The following is a 24,399-nucleotide window of genomic DNA, read 5'->3' as shown; positions in this document are numbered from 1 at the left end:
CATTTACATACCACTGATCCTAGACACGCAAACACCTCTACTAGATCTGACTCAAGCGCAAACATTCCAGACAGACACCAGAGACTATTCTTCGTAAGAGAATGAGACTGCTGAACGATTCTGTGGCTAGTCTTGAGTCATAAAATCCCCCAAATCAGGCTTTCTACATCACACAAAATAGGAAACATTACTTATTAATAGCATTCGATCTCATCAGATTAACTCTTGCAGGTGACTTATAAGGTTTCTCAGGAGAGGCTCGAGCATCAGCCTAAAGTCGTTCAAAATTGTGAAAATATTGTGATCGAAAATCGCAATGAGCAAATAACAAAATACAAGAATTTAATACACTAACCAGTATTAAAGTAACATAACCGTATAGAAGGTGGCAAACCTAATTAAAGTAAAAAATGTTACATAAGGTGGTGAGGTAATCTTTTTAAACCGCTAGAATGAATCTGGCATAAACAGTAGCTTAGGTGGTAGACGTCATTGACTTCAGCCCACTGAACATACTGGAGGGACTATTGGTGGTGGTGTAGAACCCAGTGCTTCGAGCTTTGCATGAACTGCAAGTAGATGAGTTACGAAGAGAAAGGTTGCCAAGCTGAACTCAGTGACAAAGGAATTTATTAAGTTATTAATGTTTGAGAACCAAGCTAAATATATCGATATCGATAAAATGGAAACAGCCTGGATGGTGAAACTAGGGGATCCAGATGTTGATCTAGTAAAGGCTCTCGAATTGGCTGGGAAATGGTTCCGCTCTACGAATTTGAGAGCCCAGCATTATAGGACGGTATTCAACTTATATTTTACCCTGGCTAAGCTATTTGGGTGGGGTAAGCGGGAAGACGATAAATGTCCTAGATGCTCTGAGGGGCCAGCTGATCTTGCCCATATGTTTTATTTCTGTCAGAAGCTATCAGAGATCCGTATTAATATGCAGAAATTTTGGGAGGGGATGCTAGGTATTGAGATCATCCTATCACCTACCCTAATGATTCTTGGGCATGACAGTGAACTAAATCTGAATAAGGATGAAGGAGCGTTTGTTTTTATCTCTGTGGCGATCCTCCAGATTATTATGGCAGCAGGCTGGAAGGATATTGCGGCCCGCTCCTTCCAGATGTGGCTCTCTCACCTGTTAGGGATTCATAATATTGAGACATCCCTTTATAGGGGAAGAGGTAGGAGAACAAGAGAACTAGGTCTAAACCTATGGGCCCCGTTAAAAACCTGGAGAGAATCTTGCCTATAACATGAAATGAGATTTCAGGATGTCTTAATTGATTTTATGGTTTTTTACCTCTGACTGGAATGAATTGTCCTATTGCTAATTTATCTGTAATTCTTGAGATATGAAATTATGTGTATTTGTCTCATCTTTATCCATTTCTTTAACTATTTGATACATGTATAGTGGTTTTATGGTTATTGTATATTGTATTTAATGGTTTGTACCAGGTACTTAATAAAATATATTTAATCAAAAAAAAGAGAACCAAGCTAAAATAATTTCTGGCTGGGCAGCATGTCCATCTGCAGGATGGAGATTCATCTCACTTGACAATGCTTAGTGGAAGACCTTTGTCTCAGGATTTCAATGGGGAGTTTATGGTTGGGCTTCTAATCTGCAGCAACTATGTCTTTTCACATATGCTAAATTATTTTTTCTCCACCAATGCTGGAGCACCGGAAGATCGTTGACAGCCTATCTGGTGCAATTGAACTTTAGGTGGATTACCAGGATGGCTCTTCCGTGGTAGCCATTGCAACAAAACCAGCTTGTAAAGCAGATAAGTCCTGCATGACCATGGTAGCTTCAAGTAACAGATGATGACCAGGACTTTAAATATGTTTCAAAAGCTTTCCTCTGGCGTGCATTTGGTTAATTGACACAAAGCCTTAGGGGCTGCTTAATGGGCCTTGAAATATGTCCCAAGATTCACACAAAGTGAACAGGTGACTACCTGTTTTCCACTTCAGACAGCAAGTTTGCTCCCAAACCGGCCAGTGTAGACAGGCAAGTAACCAGCGTGTCTTTCTTCTGCAGGTTACTTCAATGTGACTATGTTTTCCATGCAGGGAAATCTGGAGGAAAGATATGATGTTTCATGTGCATCTCACTGGCTGAGGTCCTTTACATATAATTTTCAGGTCCTCTACCAAGATGGAGAACTCCAAGCAAAATTCAGGTAGCCTTCAACGACCAGCATCTTATCGGGAAACAGGATAGTGAGATAAGTGCACCCTGCACGTCCTCAAAGGAGTCATCTAGATATCTACCTCAACCTGGAAATTGAGCAGGTCAAGGAGGAAGGGGACGTTTGTAAGGTTTACTCACAAATGGACTCTCAGAAGTGAAACGTCCTGTCCTCAAATGAACTTAAACCGTAAACGAGGAATGGTCACCCTGAAAATAGTTTTTTCTGTTTTCTATTAAGCCTCTAGATATAGAAGTTGGAACACCCGAGTGCATATAGGACAAAGGAAGTTTCAGATTTCATACAATTGTGTCCTTCTTACATACACTTTTGATCACACAAACAAAGAGCAGAGTTTTAGACCCAAAGAAGTAAACTTTAGAAAACACCAGGTAGCTAACAAAAGTGATGACAATGTACCTAGTCTACCATGTACGTGCCCTGGAGTTGCTATTACCCATAGCTGAAAATGACTGCAGCTTTGTCTCACTTGGGCGAAAATTCACAAACCAAGGCGCCTATTAGGATGGCGGACGGACCTGCGTCCGTCCGCCACCCCCGAGGTGGAGGGACCGTCCGCAGGGGCGGCGGTCCCTCCGGTGGAATTAGGATGTGACCGCCACCCTGGCGGTCACATCCTGTATCTTTAACATTGCGGCGGGTGCTGCTTCAAGCAGCACCCGCCGCAATGTTAAAAATGCATGCATTGCATTTGCATGCACAAAGCGGCAGGCACAAAGTGGTGCCTGCCGCTTTGTGCATGCAAATGCAGGGGGGTACCATAGGTACCCCCCATGTGCACCCCCCACCCCCCCTTCACCCTGGGGGCCCACAACGGGCCCCCAAAGAAAAGACCGTATGCCTTTCCGTGGGGGCATTGCCGCCACGGAAAGGCATGTCCTGAAGCTCGTCCTAATATGGCTGGCGGTGTCTGATAGACACCGCCACCATATCAGAGCTTTTCCGCCACGTCGGGAGGCGACTGCGGTGGAAAAGCGGCAGACGGTCTTCCCGTCCGCCGATGACCCCCCAGCCATCCTAATGTGGCGGGGGGTCTTTTAATTTGCCGCAGCGGTGAATCCGCATCCTCCGGGCCGGCAGTGGCTTCCGCCGGCCCGGAGGAAGTGGATTCACCGCAATCCTAATCGACCCCCAAGTGTGGAAATATTCAAAGTGGTACAGGGCTTGATTGATTTTTTACAAGATAAGTGCTTTTGAGCGTGGGAGACAGAAATGCACTGCGTACACACGGATAGACAGACATATATCCTAGGAGACAGACACATACATACACATACACCCACTCCTACTGCCTTTAAATTTGTTGTAGAGGAATATTTGGCACACGTAAAAAATATACATTGCCTTTAGCTGTGACACCAGTAACCACAGTGCAGAGAAAAATTGTCACACATCCTGCCAGGGAATGTGACACAGGCATTTACATCATTATACACACATAGGTCCTTATTAAAAGTGGCCTGGTTTGATGGGCAATAATTATTGCACACGACAAAAAAACGGCATAAATCTGTGCCCAGATTCATTGTGTGCAATCATTTTCACCTGTTACACGATTTGCCCCAGAAATGGAGCATAGCATGCGTATTATGGTGTTTATGCACCGAAATCTGTATGTTTCGGTATTTATCGGGTATTTTTGCCGCTCAAAGTGTGATATTTAATAGGCACCGGTGCACAAATTCATTCTGCATTTCACACTATTATAGCCTCATATAAAAAGAGTCATATTATTACATGTAAACACATTACACAAAACAAACATGCAAGAACACTGCCTCTGTGTGTAACAAAGGTGTTAATATTGCCTCGCACACTCATACACACACTCCATTTACCTTCTCACAATCCACGAGGACACGGTCCCCAAGCTTGAGTCCAATGGAGATCAGCATGAGGTTTCCAGGGATGTTGTCGTAGTTGGGTAGGGTGATTTTAGGTAGGTTGCAGCTCAGCGGCACGGCATCAAGGAGTAGTTGCTTCAGCTCCTTGGCCACCATGGCGGACTCAGCCTTGTCCAGGGTCATGTCCATTGGGTCAGGCACCACATCAGCCGGGTTCTGCCCTTTACTATTCTGAAAGGCAGAGTGTGAGGTTTTGTAAATAAGAATATTACATTTTTAGCATCGCCCCTATGATTTGACCACACACCTAGGAACTATGCCATTTCCTTTTAGAGAAATTAGATGTATTTGTGTTACATGATTTATATGAGGAGGTGTCGTTTCTCTGTAAGAAAGATCAATAAAGAAATTAAAGAGTTCTGCTCTTGGTGAGTGTATAGAGGACAGTAGACAAAGCACGATGATGGTTCTGGTCTTGGTGGGCATCCCCTAGGTTTAAGAATTAGAAAAATTGAGAATCATCTCCCTTTCATCATCCACAGACTTCAGACTACAATAGCCCTGCTGTCAGAAAGTGCCTCTTTGGTGTCATAGTCATAGTCACAGTCATAGTCATATTTCGCTTTATACGGTGTCATGACAAAAAACATCCATAAAAGCAGTCACAGTCACACAAATTAAACATCTCTCAAATACATTTCATTTCAGACATTAAGAACACGATCCAATACATTTAAAACCGTCACTTCAAGTTATAAAAATTATCTGCCAGCAAAATGTTCCTATTTGTTGAATATGCAATACGGTCCATACATTTATGTATAAAAGTATACAATATTTGTCCTCGTAGGTTCAAAAGTATAGTTATTCTCAAGGTGTTTGGTAGCCATGCCCCTAAATTATGTATTACAGTTGACTTTTTCTAGATATTAGTTAAAATCATACGTTTTCTAACATAGAAAGCGGCCCATAGAAATGAGGACATTCTACAGAAAATTTCAAGAGAGGGCAAAAATTGTAAATACAAATAAGCAGGACGGCAATTTTGTGAAGCCTAATTGTTTTATGATGGGTCAAATGTACAGCTTCCTTAGTAGTGAATACAAATTACATAAAAGAACCAAGTGCATGGTATTTTGGGGCATCCTACTGACAATTTTATGGTCCAATCGTTCATAATGGGAAAAGTGCATAGTCAATGGAATATATCTAATCTTAGGCGTGTGAGGACAAATCTATGCGGTGAATTTAAAACAGCTTTAACATATGTCTGCATGTTACAAGTAGTTAAAACCAATTGGTTGTTTAAAACGGAAGGTTTTGGGAGTTCGCATATCAAGTCAAGGTTCTCCAAATGTGTCATTGCTTCCCTTTTCAATAGTATCCTGCTCATTGTCACCAGTGACTCTGGGTTCTCGAAATATTCTAACTGATCCATGTCCTTGAGAAACCGTTGTACATACGCCATCCATGGGATCGACAAATGTCAGAAAAATTTAAGACAATCAGCTATCAGCGGTCTGTTAAGAGCTGTATACTCAGATGTCCAAATTTTGCGCCAGAGTAAAATAGGTTCAACTTTGATTATGTTTGTAAGTAGTGGTACACCAAGTTCGGAGTATAATACATGTACTGGTGTACTTTTTGGAGTTGCCAGAAGGTACATAAGGAATTCATTTTCTACTGCTTGCAACTCTGCACATGTCTTGTGTCCCCATATGCCAGCCCCATAAAGTGCCGTACTAGTGCATTTTGCTTCATAGATCTTCATCATCATGTCAGGAGAGTTTGTTCCCAAACGTCTTGCAAAACATCTCAGGGCCCACCAGGCCTTAGTAAATAGGCTCATTCTATTTTCAATGGCCTTCCTCCACAGCCCCTCCTCAAACAGGACTCCAAGATAAGAGAAGGTCTCCATGAACCATATTTGAGTTCTGTTTATTACTATAGATCTGCATTTGTTACTGTTTTTTCCACACATCATAATAAATGTCTTGGCCTCTTTGGTGTCATTCTCAAAACTATATGGGCAATGTGGGTCAATTGGGTCTGAGACCCCAAAAAGTCTTCTCCAGAGTATCTCCAGTAAACCGGTCTCCAGTTTAACGTGAACTCTGAGGTGCAAACTGTAACCTTCAGGATCCTAACCTACTACCAAGATGGCTTTAATAATGGAGCAGCCATGTGTGCATGTGTCACTGATTTATTTTTACATAGCATGTTGCAATTATTTAATCTTAAGAATATTTTAAGGGGCAACTGTTTTTAACCAAATGATAATTTCATTTTATATGAATTGTATTAACTGTGAAACTGATGATCTGAAATGCTTTGTATTTGATGATGATGATGATGGTGTCACTGATTTATTCAGCCAGGTTGTTGGTTAGTCTGGAGATAGAGAGATCTTAAGTCAGAGGTTAAGTTGGGAACAGCTTAAGCTCTGAAGTCTAGTGCTATGCATGTAAACCTAAAGAAGAAAACTGAAGCTCTGAATTCAAGTGTTAAACATGTACCCCAATGAAGCTCTATACTAATTCTTATGCACATGGGAGCAAGAAAGAGTTTTGATTGGTTTATTGATTGAATCAGATTCCTAGATCAAGCTGTCTTGGTGAAAAATGTACCCTGCACTGCGTGCCGTGCACCTCACCTAACCCTCACCTAACACAATGTACTGCATTCTAGGGTCTCTAACCTGCCACACTGCACTGCATCCTAAACACTAATGAAGCACAAAGAACTGCAGTACTGGAAAACCAACCCTCCACAACACACAGGGACACTTAACCGAGGACATTACATTACTTACCAAGATTACTCATCCATAATAGTGTATTATAGCAACAGCAAGTCATACTAGACAACTCATCCTAGTGACAGTGCACACGACTTGCACGTGGAACACACTCCAATCACACTCACTGCACCCTATGTGCCCGAACCCACCATCGTCCTCTTGTCTATACTGCCAGATAGTCTTTGGGCATAAGTGCTCTAAACACAATTAACAGCATAGCATAACTTAGAGCTACATCATGGGGATAATAACCCACTACATTGCACAGGAGCCTACATACACTGAGCACTGCACTTTAGGAGGACTAACTCCATACACATGCACATACATACATGTACATTTATACAAACAAACAGCATTGTTAGCTAAGGAGACTAACCCAGAGGACTGACCTGCATTCTAGGGACACTAACTATGCACAATAGATTGTATAAAGGACACCAACCGACTATAATGCAAGCTCTGGAGACCAATTCTGCTTCCTAGTGACACTGTTCTGCATCCTATGGGTACCAGCCTATCACACCCAGGGATGCTAGCATGTAACTATTATTTACAAAGTCATCCTTAGGTTGGGCTCAGAAAATCGAAACAGACAGAGGATTTATGACGATTTACTACTGCAAAGATGACCTGTAAAAGTAGACTGAAAGATTCTGATACTAATACACAACTGCACTACAGCAAGAAAAAAAGACATGCAAAAGGAATGTTCGCAAACTGCATTGCCACGGCTAACTGAACACATTATCTGTCAAACTTAAATGTGGCAGGAGTCTATCCTCCCTCTTGTCCAAGCCTCTGCCCTCTGACACCTGTCTCATCTCTGCTAGCTGTGTACCCGCTGATGACACACTCACTGATCATGTCATTTCTGAGCCCTCTTCTCAGTTTTCCCTGCATACACCAACCCCCAGATGCATCCAGAACCCATTTTGCTAATCCTTAATAGCGAAAAATAACGATTCGCTATTAAGGAACAGCAAAATGCAATGCATGAAGAAATCACTAAACAAATAGCGATTAAAATTCCTTAATTGTGACTTGCAAATTGCGAGTCGCAATTAAGGAATACCACCCCATTCATTCCTATGGGCTTAGAGGCCCATAGGAATGAATGGGAAGACATTCTCAATTTGCGAATCGCAATTAGCGATTCGCAAATTGAGAATGCGAATTCAAGGGTGCAGGGTTGTCCAAAGGACACCCTCTTGCACCCCTGAAATTGATCTGTGCACATATGTTGCACACACACATGCCCTTAGGGCCTGTGTGTACGCAACATGTGCACGGAGAAGTGTGGCTCAATGGTTAGAGCGGCAGACCCTGATGCAGAGGTCTAGCCCGGGACCAGGGTTCAATTCCCCGCCTCGGCGAGTCTTGGGCTCAAAATTCCACGGACCTGATAATTCTTGCCTCGGTGCCTATTCCAATCATGGTGTCCCACTCTGCAACTCTGGGCAATAGCTTACTTAATCTCCACAACGGCCCCCACAACGCTAAGGATGCCTGGCCTCCACCTTGGGGGTGCCCAGGAGTGGACACCTCACAGGGAAAGCCAGGACGGGTTCCACAGCGGTATTCGTACAAGCGCCTTGCGGGTGAGTAGTGCGCTATACAAGTATCAATTTACATTTACATTTTTACATGAAACTTTGAAAAATGCACTTTAGTGCATTTTTCAAAGTTTTTGCAAATTACCATGAAGTTCAACTTCATGGTAATTTGCGAGCCCTATTAGCGAAATCGCTTTTTAAAAAACTTTAATGCATTGCATTTAAGGAATCTCAATTTGAGATTCCTTAAATGCAAGTAATCGCAATTTTGCGATTTCTTAATTTGCGATTTTCGCATTTGGGATGATGCATCCCAAATGCAAAAATACCGGTCGCAAAGGGGCAGATTCTGAGAATCTGCCCCTTTGCGAGCAGATTTTACCTTGATGCATCTGGGCCCAAGATCGTTATTTTCATAATTTTGGGGTGTCCTCACCTCACCCATATAGAAACTATTTTGGACAATTAAACACCCTGCCCACGCTGTGTATTGTTTGTGAGTCTACACTTATCGCAACTATTCTATTTTTGGGGGCAGAGAGGGTCCATGTTCCAAAGATGTTGAGGATCGAGTTCTCAGAGGCACCCCGCAGAATGTGATGAGGGGCCCCTAAGTCTTCCATATCTCACAAATATTCATTGGTCTTGGGCTGAATGGGGTCCCATTGAATCACTAGATTCATCATTTCCTTACACCAAGTCTCTTTAGAATACTTCAACACACTCACACTTAATTGCGTAAAAACAGATGTACAAAGACTTGTAAAGTGGTTTTGTGAATGCATAAGTGAATATATAAGTGGTACATGGTACATGTGCTCAATTTCATCAAACAAGATTGTTTTTGTTAATATTCCATTGACAGATTGAAAGCAGACACTTGTATAATCAATTACCATGAATAACAGGTTAATACAAACAATAAGCTTATATGATTGTTTGTATACAAGATCGCACTATTTCTTTTGTTTCATAGCATTTATAACCTCCTAATGAAGGACCAGTGGTCCGAAATGCATTGAGGATTTTCATGAAAGATCTAATTTTTGTTACACGTGATTAATAATTGAATATGTGTGGCAAACTAAAAACAATCAAAGGATTGAAACTGATTCAATAAAATCAAGATAAATAAACAGTATTACTTTGCCAATAAGATTCATTTACCATAAACACCTCACTGAAGCATTGAGAGTAACAGGAGGAACCCGTCCATGGGCCACAAGGTAAGCAGGGGGAGACACTACACCAGGTTTGGTATAGTGAATGGGTGATTATTTCGAGGACACTCAGGATCAGTGGGTGATAACCCACCCTCACCCGAAACATTTTACAAGTTTGATTATGATGATTAAAAGGGAGTGCACTGATAAATTTGCATTATCCTATTTTAGATGCTAGCATATTGCTTTGTCTTTTAGAAATAAAAATACATATTGAAAAGCTCCAATCTTCCCATTAAAATGTTGCATTTTTGTGAAATACGCAAAATATTTAATAATTTGTGAATGTGTTTGACCTGTACTTGTTTCTGTATGTTTGTATATTATTTTGAGGTTCAAATTCTGGAAATTGGTTAGGTGGGGGCCCCAGTTTTCCAGTATTGATTCAGTCGGGATCCACAGAAGTCAAAAGGTTAAGAACTGTGATTTAGATGATTTCCAGGTGGGTCTTTGGGAAATTGCCTCTCTCTCTTTAAATCTTGTTGCTTGATCTCATTATGGTGGTGAAAGAAACAGTGTGTCTGCATTACACTTGCTGTGTTTCTTTGTGGTTAATAACTCCATTGATCATGACATCTTAATCAATATCCTCTTGCATGATATTCCAGTGCAAGTACACGTATATTGTCCTTACCCTTACGTTGGGGTTGGCACCATGCTCCAACAGACACTTCACTGCTCCGAGGCACAGGTTGGATGCAGCAATATGCAGCGCAGTTCCATGGTTGAAGTCACTGCACGTTGTATTCACCACTACAACAAACACGGATCAAACACAAGGTCTATTATAAAAGATAATGATTACCAACCTGTCCTTATGTGAGAGACACCATAGAAGCCCCCTAAAATCCATTGATAATGGAGTCATGTGACTGACAATAGCATAGCTTTTACTTTTCCTCATCTTTATCCCCTCCTCATTGCTGTCACTGCTCAAGTGGTACCTTGCAGTATGATCAGACTCAGCTAACTTGCATTGCACATTACTGACTGACTAGCCACAGGGTTGGCCTGTAAAGCCACCACTTTTATGGTGTAAAAGAGCTTTAGAAGCAGCAATTTAGGCGAGTTCTGTGTCATTCTCTGTAATCAACTAGATCAAACAGTTACTTTCATGTAATTTAACTGGGTGAAAGTTATATATGCACTGGTTAGCAGCATAACATCACTTAATTCCCACAAATAAGTGAAAGGAGTTGTTTCTTGACTTGACACCAGAAAATATGTCTAGTGAGCCATGGTGTTTTCCACATTTAGGGCTAAGAATTGGTTTGATATATTTTTTACCTAACACCAGAACTTGATAGGAGGCAAGCTCACTGGCCACAGGATTTGGGAGAAAGACATTAGAACCTGACCCAGACGTGTCATATCATAAAATATCATCCACTACATCACTACCACTACATCAAGCTATCGCATTATAAAAGCCACTATATCGCACTTAATACATACATGGTCAAAGTACTACAGGTACTTTGACCATGTATGTCTTAAATTAAATTAACTACTACATTGTTTTCACTACATCACGAGTAAACCTACACCACATTTAGCCTTAAACTTAACTCCAACACTCCACCGTATCCCAATCTTGGCCCTAACACTAATGCTAGACCCTCCCCTAACCTCAACACTAATTATACTCTTAATACTTACCCTCACCCTATAAATTCAGCATAAGCCGGAATCTTACCCCATGAGCAATCTTAAACATACACCAAAGGGCGAATCTCCAATTGCTCTTATCCTTACACTAACCCTCACCCTCCCTCTTCCTTTAAAGCTTACCCTTGTATGGAAGGTTAATGCTGATTTATTGTGATTGCTTTATATGCTGTTTGAAGGATCTGAGGGCCTCATTTATAAGTTGGCGGACAGCCATCATTCTGCCAGGGTGATGGAGTAAATTGCTTCATCCCCCTGGCTGAGGGACCACCCGCCACAATTACAAATGACTTCCAAGCAGGCGGTTGTTTATAATGCATCAGCAGTGGTGTAGCTAGACCTATTGCCACCCGGGCGGCCCCTAAGTTTGCTGTCAAGTGCAGGTAAGAGCAGGGGGGTGCCGGCCAAAGGATGACTTGTTCAGGGAGGGGGGTAGGGTTGGCGGCTGACAAACGACTTGCTCTCGAAGGGGGGCTGGAGATGGTGATAGTCGACAGACACGACTTGCTCACCTCCGCGGACCCCAAAAAGAGTGCTGCCTAGGGCGGACCGCCCACCCCCACCCCCCTTCGAGCTACACCGCTGATTGTCAGGGACATCCGTCACGGCGGTTCCTGCCAACGCATTTCACAGTTTGGTGCAGGGCCGCATCAACATGAGGCAGCCATGCACCAAATAGTTTTCTTTTTTTATTTTCAAGATGAAAATCCCAAAATGTAATTTTCTTCTTGAAAGTAAAAAATGCAATGCTCAACTCGCCATAGGAGTCATCTCCCATGGTGAGGGAGGCATTATTAGCATTGTACTGTCACCCACAACCAGGATTTGCCTGGCAGTTACAGACAGTAAATGAAATGGTTTTATGTCTGCCCATCCTGATTGGGTTTGGGTACTAGTCACAGCCGTAGCCAAACCTATGATCCACCTGCATCTACATCGGGGAGGCAGGCCATAATGTTGGCAGTATGTGTCCTCCGTTGCAGTTGCACTAGAGTATCCTTACTGCCAACAGATAAATCAGCCCCTAAGATGTCAATTAAAGTGATTTATACCTGATGCTTTCCATTTTACTAAACTGTGGTAGTATTAATCTCCTTAGTTCAAGTTTTGATTTTGGGCCTTCACTGTAACTGTACATTGATGTAGTAAATTTGATGTCATGGAAGTACACTTGTGACTTCTCTGAACACCTCTTCCAAATATCTAAAATCAATTAATCTTAGAATGTATGCCATTCATACATGTCTGACTGCATCCTATGCTTTATCACACCATCTTTGAGGGAGAGCGGAGTCTCTCACTTGGTCACAGCAGTCTTTCTTCATTGAAAATAAATCAGGAGCAAGGAACTTGCCCCCTCTGAAACCCTCCCCTAGAAGTGAAAAGTCTATGCTGTTCTCTAAGACCCTCTAATGAGTTGTGCTATTTAACTTGAAGCGATAACTCCAGGTGAAATTCTGCATCATGGGATTCTGAGTCTTCCTGGGGCTGGAGTTATTGGGTTGCTAAACTCTGGGATCAATAATACCAGACCTGTAGACACTAGGCGTGTCTGTGTTGCTGCAAGGGCAGAAGCTGTAGGCAGCATGACACCCTAGCACCCAACCAAACCCTGCAGCAATATAGGGGGAGCAAACAATGATTCCTTCCAGGCAGACATACGTTTGCCGTGCACACCTGTCCCCCACTAAACACCCTGATCCTTCACCAGCTCTCCAGCTAACACTTTCTTCCTGCTCAAAGGGGGTGGAAAATGTCAGCATTATATTTTGCCAGAATCTGGAAAAATTGCCTGGATAATTATGCAGTATTACTCCTGTACCTCTAAGGCAGGATATCTGTGGTTTTCCCTTCGGCTATCCAGAGTGTATTGAATTAAATTCAGCATATGCCACTTGCCTACATACATCTGAGAAGTGAGACTGTTTAGGTTCTAGATTAATTGTGTGAAGCAGAAATCTCATTTTGTTTGTAGAGGTGCATCATAATCATGTGTAGTGCGCACCCGCGTATAATCTTGCAATAATATGTAAACGTGAAGTGTTAGATTTGGAATGTATTAACAATTCTGTGACACATGTTAGGCTATTGACAAGTAGCATGGACTATTAGCGTGGAAAATGAATGTAATTAGAAGAAACATTAACATGGAGAACTCGTGTTGTAAAACTGACAAATTACTATCCGAGAAGTAATTTTTGATTCCTGGGAAACTCTGATAATCATTGGAACCTGGTGTGGTGAAACCGGTCAGAATATTAGATTCTCTCCCCCAGTATCTTGATGCCAAATTTCACAATACTCATAATGAGGACCTAGGAGGTGGTGCCACAACTTCCTAGAGTGATATATACGCAGCCTTTCCGCTCTTAGCCTACAACCTGACCAGCATCTGGGTTCATGAAGTGCGCCAAAACTCCCCCTTTGTAATGTACCTTTGGGCTTAGAAGACTTGAGCAGGATACGGATCAGCTCAGGGACATCAAAATAGGCTGCATAGTGCAGCGCGTTCATGTTCGTCCATCGGCTGCGCAATGTCACATCTGCCCCGAGGAGGAGGAGCTGGTTGGACAGTCGTACGGCAGCAGCTGGATCACCTGAAACAGGTAGGTTTGGAGGTTATCTCTGTTTTACAACAATTTACAAATTAAAGAGTTGTTAGGAGTGCAGCTAGAGGGGAGTATTGACAACAGCACAGTTGGGCAAAGCTTTAGAGTAATACTATAGTCATAAAATCCACACATAGCCAAGGAAGCCACCATTGGGTTTTGCTAAAGTTTCACTCATTGTATAAAACCCACTGACAGTAAAGGACTAGTTTGAAGCATCAAGTCACAAGAAATGCAGCTGAGGAACTAGCAAACTGTTGCCTGATGCAGGTGAGTGTGATACCGCATCACACTTGACTACATCTGACATTACACAAAAGAGGTACTCTCTGAAGCCATACCCCTGTGGAATTGCACATTTGCATCTATATATCAGAACAAAGCACTCAAACACTGAGCCTCTCTCTGGCCCATCAAACAGTTGCATCAAATGTCTGCTTAGGGGGACAGCAGGTGGTGTTTGCTTCCTTACCCACACCATGAGCACCGGCCTTGCACGCGTAGTGAAGGAGAGTCATATCGGTCAGCCCATCACGATCATTCACATGGCCACCACGCTTCAGTATCTGCAATCAAGGTAAGGAAAAGCAATTCAGATGGATGCAAACAAGAACGTTTAGCGGCAGAAAGAGAGGCACTGAAAGATGAGTTAGCAAGGGAGGTATTCCTCGTGTAAAAGGTTTACGCTTTATCGGTCCTGAGAATAGTTTGTGTTTTTAAATTTGCAGGACTAAGTTGCTTAAACTGATGAAGGTACTGTGAGACACCGCAGGAGTTGCAAGGTTTTGTAGAGCACTATGCAAGCCACAAGCTGGAAAATTCAAATACTGCACCACCTTAAAAAACGGAAAGATGATGCAAGCCTTTATTTTGGACATATATTGTTGGGATTCTGTTTGGTTCCCCTTGCAGGGGCAGCAATGTATGTGAAGGCTCTAATTTTCCAGAAAACTTAACTGTAGTTAGAACTGGTTGATAGCTGTATGTAAACTTATGGGAGTGAAGCATTATTGGGAAGCTGCAAGGCTTTTGAAAAGTGACCCAAGAGAACAAATAGTTTTTGCTGTATCTCACTATTTGTATTGTGCTTGGAAGAAGACCCTAGGTAATTGCACATTTTTAAATTTTGAATATCAAACACTTAGAAAAGCCTTAGCAAGATTATTTGGTTGCTTTTTACTCTTACAGGGTTCTTACTGTCTAAACCATTTGGTTATGACTTACTTTTTAAATGTATAAATGTTTTTATAGATTGCTATTTGCACCTGAGGTTTAATCTATCTCAATATAATATAAAGTTGTATATAGTATTGACATGAACAGTTATAGGAATTATTTTTAAATGTATAAATGTTTTTATAGATTGCTATTTCCACCTGAGGTTTAATATATTTCAATATGACATAAAGCTGTATATAGTACCAACATGAACAGTCACTGGAATAACTATCCTCCAATTTTATGTATAGTTTTTAATTCGTGTAAATAGGTGTAAGATTATTTAAAATATTGATGATATCAGTTTTTATGTGTTTGCAAATTTTTTATGGCTTGTTAGTCGAAATAAAAGTTATTGATTGATTGATTGATTGATTGATTGATTGATTGAACTGATCTTAACACGGGTTCTTGTGCGCGAACACTGCTCATGGGACAACGCTTCCATGTTTTTACCCTGTCAACCCCCGGTCGCAGGAAGACAGTTATCGCTTCTTCAGGAGGAACCTGGAGGATGGGAAATACTCTTTAGGTACCTTGGGGAACGCAAGCCTTGGAAATAAACCTAGTCAAGTGACTGAAATGCATGTTCCCAAAGGCTGTTCATATCATCAGGCTGGTCTTGCGAGATACAACTGAGGTGCAGAGGAGGAAGAGGAGTCACTGCAGCCAAACCTGTGGCTCCTCATATTGCCAATAGATGTGGGATGTTTAAAGAGTCACCTCTATTCCCAGCAATCAAGATATGCATATTTAGAGGGAACAGCTGGATTGTTGCCTAACACACTTGGGGCAGACCTTTGGTCCTAAGTCACGGCTACGTCTCACGCTCTACAGACAGAAACTCCGGTAGTAGTCAAACACTTAAGTGGACTCTTGGCAGAGGAATACACCTCATGCGTATTTTTTTCTCTTCTTTTTTTGTAGAGGTTTTTATTGCGCGAACCAGACCCGAGACATCGGGTATCAGAGTGCTTTACATGAGCACCAGGTTCATTACATGAGGACACATTCATTTTGGTTAGGCACGGGGAGATGAAGTGATTTGCCCAGAATCACATAATGTTGAGCGTAGTTGTCGAGACTAGAACCCGGTTCCCCAGATTGAAGGTAAACCGCTCTAGCCTTAAGGCTACATCCTCTCCCCAAGGATTGGGGAGAAGATGCAATGTCTGAACAATTACTACACAATCCCCCCAGAGCAGGTGTAGGTAACTTTTGGTAGATGCTGCCAGGGAGGGAGGAATAGCCCCTGGCTTCGATGGATACAAAAATTAACATTATTTCACGATTGTGTGTGGACCACAAAGGTCTGGTGGAGGGTGGGGTCATATGGCTATGGTTCTGCATTCTTAGGTTCTGCCATGTTGCTAAAGGAGTGTTGTGCAAATAAAGCTCTGGGGTATGGGATTTAGACAGCTGAATATGCACTTTTTCTTCTGAGCGATGCTCACATGTAGAGTTCCTGTGACTTGCCCACATAGATGGATTTACCACGGATAGATTGCAGGAGAGTGGTGTACACCCCTATAGTAGATAGGCACACTTAAGCATGCTCTTTCACAGGTAGTGCTCAGCTAACCCACAGACAGAGAGAGGTATGTAACACAAGGGTGATAGAGAGTACCTTAATTGGCAGCAATTTACTGCCATAACTTTCATTTGAATAACATTAAAAAGAAGAAGAACCTGTGCAACTCTAGGCAAACTTGGGGTGTCAGACTGCCTTCTGCAAACATCCAGTAATACACACTGCAGACTAAATAACTGTGTGTGTGAACCACACAAATTGCATGTTCCATTAAACTCTGGTGGGTACTACCTATAGCAAAATAAACTAGGAAGTATGGCTTTATTTAGAGCTGGGTGGGCAGGGTATCTAAACTATCACATTTGTGATATGTTATTTTCCATCTTCTCAGAGTTCAGGAACACAAGAGAGAAAAAACGTTTAGGCATGAGATGGTGTAGTCTGGAAATATCGAATCCCAAATATCGACTGGACAGAATATCGTTACCACAATAACGAGGGATAAAATATTGGCAGGTTTCTTTCTATACATTTTCTACAACTAACTCCACCTTGGTGATATATCTATCTTCAATGTATGAAGATGTGGAGTTAACAATAATAAATCTCCATCTCCCTCTGTGCATATACCTTTGATATTTGGGGGGATATTCACAACAAAATGTCAGAAGCCCAGTGTTACGTCAAAATTGGTAAGGCCGCACCTCAACATTTTTAAAACGCAAGGATGCATCGCATTAAAAAAAATATGGCGCATCCCTGTGTTCACCCTAGCGCTGGTGCTAATAAATCTGCAAGCGCCAGCGCAGGCAACCTTGCCCCATGTTGCAAGGGTGCCTGCACTGCAGGAGCTATTCTTTATGTGCAGGAAATGACACATTCCTGCACATAAACAATCTTGAAAGGCAATTTGTTCTTTCCATGTGTGCTGCTGGGTGCAGCACATATGGAAAGAGCAAAAAAACGAGGAGAAATTCATAATTTCTCCTTGCATCGCCAGTCTAAGACCAGTTATTCCCTGGTCTTAGTTTTTAGCGCTGCCCCAGCCTGGTAAACATAGGGCAGCATCAGAAAGCAATGGATGTGACAGTGGAAAGCCCACTACAACACCCATTGCATTCCCCTTTCAGGTTGAGTGAAGCATGAAAAGGTGCTTTATTTACAAGGCGGCGTCAAGCCACGTTAAGTGGCTTAACGCCCCTTGTAAATAAGGAGAAGTGGATATTGCCACAAGAACGTCACTAAGAGTGGCGTTCTGGTGGCGATCTCCCCTTGTAAATATGCCCCTTTTCAATATTTGGGATCTTATATTCCCTCCTACAGTCCATCATACGTCATGCACTGATTCGCATTCACCACAGTGTAGAGCACTTTGCCTTAGTTGTTGACTGACCTAGGAACATTTCATAAAACAAAATAAAACATCATGACAGATTTTCAAGAAAGAAGCAGCCTTTGCACTCACCTCATTTCCAATGATATCGATTTTATGCTGCACTTGGGGGACCCACTGGCGGATGATGGCGAAGAGCTCCGGGACCGTGGTCTTGGGGTCATACAGAATTTCTTGGCAGACAGGGTCGTTTGGGTCGAAAAATGTGAACGCTGAAAATATGGAACAGAACGACATCAGTGGGGATACATATAGAATTATTAAGAACATACTTGAGAAAGGAAAGGCAATTTAAGGACTTGACCACCAAGGGAAAGGTGTAGACCTACTTCTGACTGAAGTATGTATGGGTGGATTCTGATCCAAACAAGGTCCAATGCAGTTACATTTGCAGCTGCTCCAGATTCCCTTATGTTTACATGCCAATTCAATTCAATTCAATTCAATTCAAAGATCTTTATTCGGAATAAATCATCCATAAAAGTGCATAGCAAATACAATGACAATGGATACAAAGATAAACAAAGGAAAGCTTAGTCTATCAAGCTCTACAACAGTGCAGATACTTATTAAAAAGACAGTATAAAAAATACGATCATTTAAAAATAGTGACAACTATAGAGTATAATACAAAGACAAAGACTGAAATCAAAACAAACATATGTGCAAATAACAAACGTGCAAATTGTTTAGCAATATAGAGTGCAAGAGTACAATGTGCAAATTTTATCAGTCAATCAATGTGCAAAGTAGCTCGTGAGCGAACAGCGGCTTTGAGGAAACAGCTCACTCTAAATATTATTTCATCTGATCCCAACAATAATAAATTCCTCAACGCTATCTTAAAATCCGACCAGTCATGTTTCCGACAATATGGCATTAAGTAATGGACAGTAAACATTTTATAAAATCCACAGAAAAACATAAAATGCATTAGACTTTGTTTCTTAATCGGGTTACATGGACAACTTAAGGTTTCCAGATGTCTGTTATAACCCAAAGGAAAGTTTAACAAATTTACGATGCTCCCGTCCCGAAAACGGAACAGTAAACTTCTGTTCCATCTACCAAGATTTAAACAAAGGTATTTCTGGGGCGGGGCAGGGTAACAAGCAGGGGGCTCCAAATGGCCCATATACTTTGCAACTGTACACTTTTTAAAGTCATTCCTTTCTCGCTCCTCTCTATAAATGTTATACAGAGCCCTTTGAATCATAATCTTATGTGAGCGGTCTATAAGATTGGGAGATGTAAACAAGTGTCCATGCCCTACACTTATTAAACATTCATTCACTGCTTTCAACCATGGTATACAGTGTGCCCTGTCACACTTTAAACAATCTAAAATTATGTCACGTGTCAATGAGGCTGCAGGATTCTGCCATATCTTTAGCCAAAAAAGGACCGGTCTTGATCTGACAAAGTCCTCTATAAAAGGGATATTTAATTCACTGTGGCATATATAGTTTGAAGCACAGATGACTCCACCCAGCACCTTCCGACAGAAACTATTTTCTTCTGTCTGGATCGGGAGACAATTTATATGTCCCCATACCTCTGCGCCATAGGTACCTGTTGGGATGCATTGGGTTTGATAGATCTTAAGTAAAGACGAGATCACATCAGCGTGATTCGGTTGGCGCAGAGAAATTATTGAGTTAATCGCTTTACCTAGTTTATTCCTCGCGTAGGAGACATGTGGTTGCCAAGAACCAGTATTAGAGAACAACAACCCCAAGTATGGGAAAGTGCAAGTGCTTTTTAAAACATTTTCCCCTGACATGATCTCAATGATTTTATACTTTTTTGGACCACAGGACATAATAAGTGATTTTTTAAAATTTGTGGTTAAACCTAAATCAGCCATGAAAGTAACAAAACCTAAAATTAAAATACGCAGTGCCTTTGGGGTGCGGCCCATTAGGACCGCATCATCCGCGTAAAGAAGAGTAGGTATGGGAATGCCATTTACATACGGTACATCTTTTGTTAGGGTACTCAAGGAGCTGCTCAGCTCATTAATGTATAAAATAAAAAGCAGAGGGGCCAGAACACATCCCTGTCTGACCCCCCTGCCAATTAAAATATCACTGGAAACTTCGCCCGTGTGATTGATACGCACACAGGCTCTTAGGTCGCTATGAAGGTAAGATAAAAAATAAACTAAATAATCATCTAAACCATAATTAAGTAAAACAGACCATAAACGGGAGCGATTTACAAAATCAAAAGCAGAACTCAAATCCATGAAACCAAAATATAAGGGAGACTTTTTAGCAATGGTATATTTAGACATTATTAAATTCAAGTTCAGACATTGTTCTACAGTGCCCACATTGCTTCGGAAGCCTAGCTGGCTTGGGTGTAAAATAGAGCTTTCCTCCGCCCAGGTTCTAAATCTTTTAAAAATAACCCTACCTAGAACTTTCAATGTATTGTCGATTAATGATATTGGGCGGTAGCACCCAGGGTCCTGCCTATCGCCTTTTTTAAAAATGGGTACGATGGTACTGCAGGACCATGTATCAGGGATAGATCCATGGGTTAAGTTATTAAAAACATTACACAGCAACGGGGCCCAAAAGTCAATTTCACTTTTTAATTGGTCAATAGAAAGGCCGTCAGGGCCGGGGGCTTTATTACCGGCACTTTCTATGATGGCATCCTCTACCTCAAGCAATGTAATATTCAAAGGTGTAGGGGGGGAAAAATTTCAGTGGGGTTGCCAGATACAACGTAGATCTTCGAAAAATGAGCAACCCACACAGGCCCTGTGATGTTACAGTTAATCGGTGTTATACTTGAACCCAGAGATCTTAGTTTTTTAACCTCCCTCCAAAATCCTGGGGTATCCTTTAGGGCAGCTGTTCGGGCAAGGGATTCCCAGTGGTCTTTAACTAATTCATTGGATCTAGTACGTAGGTTAAATTTATACCTTGCTCTCAAAAACCTTACCCGGGAAGTATCCCGCGGTTTGGCCGTGAGGGCAGCCCTTAAGTCCCGATTTGCTTTTGAACAAGAGGTATCAAACCATCTTGGAGCTTCCTCAATATTCCTAGGTGCTGGTTTAGAGATCTCGCTTTTTATTGCGGAGCAAAGTTCACAGAATGATTTAATCATATTGCCCCCGCAGCTGTCAATAGCAAGGCAGTTCGAGATCAGTACTGGATGTTTCTTAATCACACTGGCCAATACACCCTTGTTATCTACCCCCCTCCAGACAACCCTTAATCTATCCGTCGAGGCTTCCAAATTTGTTGCCCCGATTTCACTATGTTGTATTTTACCCCCTAATGATTTCAGGTAGATCACAATTGGGTAGTGATCACTGTATACGTTACACACTACCTCTGCCTTTAATAAAACATCCGCAAGGGAGGGAGAAACAAATATATAGTCAATTGTTGTTTCGCTCCCGTGGCCGATGTAAGTGGGGACCGGGGGAGTACGTGTACAGGTACCAGCAAACTCCATAGTGTTCACTAGTTCTCTGGTTGCAAGGAGGTAAGTTAATTCTACACCTCTCTTACAGGGGGGATTTCTAGAATGAATGTGTGCATTGAAATCCCCTCCTATGCAAATACCATCAAACTTCCCATATTTCTGTCCCTCCACTATGTCATCAATAAAATTGAACAGACTTAAAAAATTACTGTTAGGGTGGGATATAAAATCATTGTTGTAGAAATTGATTAGACACAGTTTTACCCTTCTAGTGTATATCAGTGCCATAAAACTTGGGTCATCGGTTTGTATTGCTTCTGTTTGTACATCTGCGGTTATCTTTACCCAGATCGATAACCCCCCGCTAGGGCGGCCTAAAGAAGGGGCCAGTACAATCCTATTGTGACAATTATACCCTTCAAGTAGTATATTGGTTGTACACCAAGTTTCCTGAAACATCAGGACATCATAATTGTTTACCCAATCTTTCCAGGCTTTGGTTACCATTTTAGCCTTTAGCCCAGCAATGTTCCAGCTTATAATAGACAAGTCCTCGTCGGGTAATGGGCAAACATCCTGGACAGAGACCTGGGCAATGGCTGTTAGTTTGGCTAATGGATCACATTGTACATTGGGTAACAGGGGAACGTCAGATGGTATCAAACATCCCACAGGTTCTGCTCTCTGCGGAAGTTCAGAGTCGGACACCGCTGCAGCTGAATCTTCCTTGGGGTCCAACAGTCAATCCAAGGTGCCCTGGTCAGATAGTGCCGAAAATCTATTATATAACGGAAACAAGGGTGGTGGTTGCAACATTCTGTGTGGGGGTCTGTAAAAATAACTCAAAGGTAAGGGGGTCACCACAGTAGCTGGGCCGTGCTGGTTATAGTTCTTATTTAGTAAAAATTTTACTATGCCCGGGTTCCTGAAGTTGATTGTAATACAGTCTCCGTTGATGTTTTTAAACAGAGGTCCGACCCAGGTCACCCGGCGTGCAGAAAGAATTTCATTAGATATATCATAGCCGACCCCCTTACGTTTAGTTAACCAGTCAATGCATTTGTTATGTAACTGAACCCAGGATTCTCCTTGACCCTCCCTGAGCGGTGGTATGCCAGCCAAAACCAAGACGTAAGGGCAAGCCTCAGGAGGAAGATGTAAAGCAGGACCTTGATGTTTTATTGGTCTGTTGTCCTCCGGTTGTCCCCTGTCCCGGCCAGGGTTAGAAAACACCTTCTGCTTGGCTGTGCCTCTGGGAGGATTACTCTTCTGAGTATTATTGATAGGATTTGAAGTGCGGGATAGACCGGAAGATGGCAAAGGGATAGATTGCGGGTTTGAGGCAGAGTTGTTTTGCTTTTTATTTACTTCCTTCGGCAGTGGAGTAGGTATAGAAGGGGTACTGATGTTAGGTGCCCCTTTAGCTATAGCTGTATTACAGTTTATGATGGGACCTCCACTAGATAGGGCACTGGTGATACTCTCTAAATCTTTTAACAAACGTTCGCCTCTAATTTGGTCTAGGCAAGTCATGCCTTTCCTCTTTGCTTCTTCGTTTTTCACGAGGGTTTCCAGTCTATCAAGTCTCTTAAAGATAAAATTGAATTGTTTAATCATTCGATCTTCCAATTGCTTAAAGATTGTATCAGCAATGGTCTCTATAAGATTTCCATTTGATTTAGATCGGAGAGTACTTTCGTTAGGGAAGTCAGTCTGTGTACAGATTGAGTTTTTATCCTCATTTAGTATGACAATACCAGAATTTTCCCCTGAATCAAAGCATGCTGTTTGGACCCCTGATGGTTGTTTCTTCCCCCTAGTCCACATACTCTGTGGAGTTGGCTGGTTGTTATTCCTTGGGGGCTGCTTCCTTTTATTTATTGCTGTTTTTGCTGGCCCCTTTTGCGTTTTGCACCAGCGGTCTTGGTGCTCATGGTTGCGGGGGGTGACACGGGGTCTGGTTGAGTATCAGTAGGTATGTCAGGGGTGCTTCCCTCTTGTGGTGGATCAGATGAACTGATCGTGGTATTAGGTTTCACCACAATAACTTCTGGAAGCAGAGGCATACTGTGTTTAGGGCTGGCTATAGTAGTAGGTTGGTTTATATTAAAGGAGCCCAATGACAACCTCCTCTCTGTCTCTGCGATCTCATTAAAAGCATTATCCAGTAGGCTCTCAAAGGAGAGTTGGGAAGATGCAGGATCCACGATGGCCTGTGTATGTGTGCTGGTAGAGGTAATGTTATTACGTTTCCCCATAATTGCTACAATAAGCTCACCTTTAGACGGACGTTAGATGGGTGGCCCGCCCGACCACTGTTGACCTCTGAGGGCCTCAGAGGGCCCGCCCTTTGCCCGGGCTTCGCCCCGGGCGCTCCTGCGCGCGTCCCGCGGGACAAGGAGGCGTGTTCTCCTTTATGCGCCTCCCGGCGCTTCCCTTTAGCGTAGGCGGCGTCCTGTTGCGCTGAGGCTGCTGGGGGTTGGAGTCTGAGCGTCCCCCGGCGGAGCCAAGCCCGGCCGAGAACACCACAGTGAAGGGAAATGATGACGGAGCCAAGCCCGGCAGGAACACCACGGCGGAGCCAAGCCCGGCCGAGTGCAACAGCTGATGTGAAGATTTCGCCTCCCAAAGCGCTCTACGGCGTGCTCTCCTTTATGCGCCTCCCGGCGCTTCCCTTTAGCGTAGGCGGCGTCCTGTTGCGCTGAGGCTGCTGGGGGTTGGAGTCTGAGCGTCCCCCGGCAGAGCCAAGCCCGGCCGAGAACACCACAGTGAAGGGAAATGATGACGGAGCCAAGCCCGGCCAGGAACACCAAGGCGGAGCCAAGCCCGGCCGAGTGCAACAGCTGATGTGAAGATTTCGCCTCCCAAAGCGCTCCACGGCGTGC

General features: G+C 42.6%; 1 protein-coding gene across 1 annotated transcript in view; it reads right to left on the bottom strand.

Annotated features, from left to right (window-relative positions):
• Positions 1-24,399, bottom strand: part of CLIP3 (CAP-Gly domain containing linker protein 3) — a 204,868-nt gene that overhangs the window by 69,732 nt on the left and 110,737 nt on the right. Inside the window, exons 3-7 of the mRNA XM_078661107.1 lie at positions 18,143-18,282; positions 14,401-14,494; positions 13,755-13,916; positions 10,286-10,404; positions 4,067-4,303 (exon numbers count right to left, since the gene is read on the bottom strand). Coding sequence (XP_078517233.1) covers positions 4,067-4,303; positions 10,286-10,404; positions 13,755-13,916; positions 14,401-14,494; positions 18,143-18,282 — 752 coding nt within the window. The remainder of the gene's footprint in view (positions 1-4,066; positions 4,304-10,285; positions 10,405-13,754; positions 13,917-14,400; positions 14,495-18,142; positions 18,283-24,399) is intronic.

Source organism: Lissotriton helveticus, chromosome 9, assembly GCF_964261635.1.
Source record: "Lissotriton helveticus chromosome 9, aLisHel1.1, whole genome shotgun sequence".
NCBI lineage: Eukaryota > Metazoa > Chordata > Amphibia > Caudata > Salamandridae > Lissotriton > Lissotriton helveticus.
This window is presented reverse-complemented; position numbering and strand designations above follow the sequence as displayed.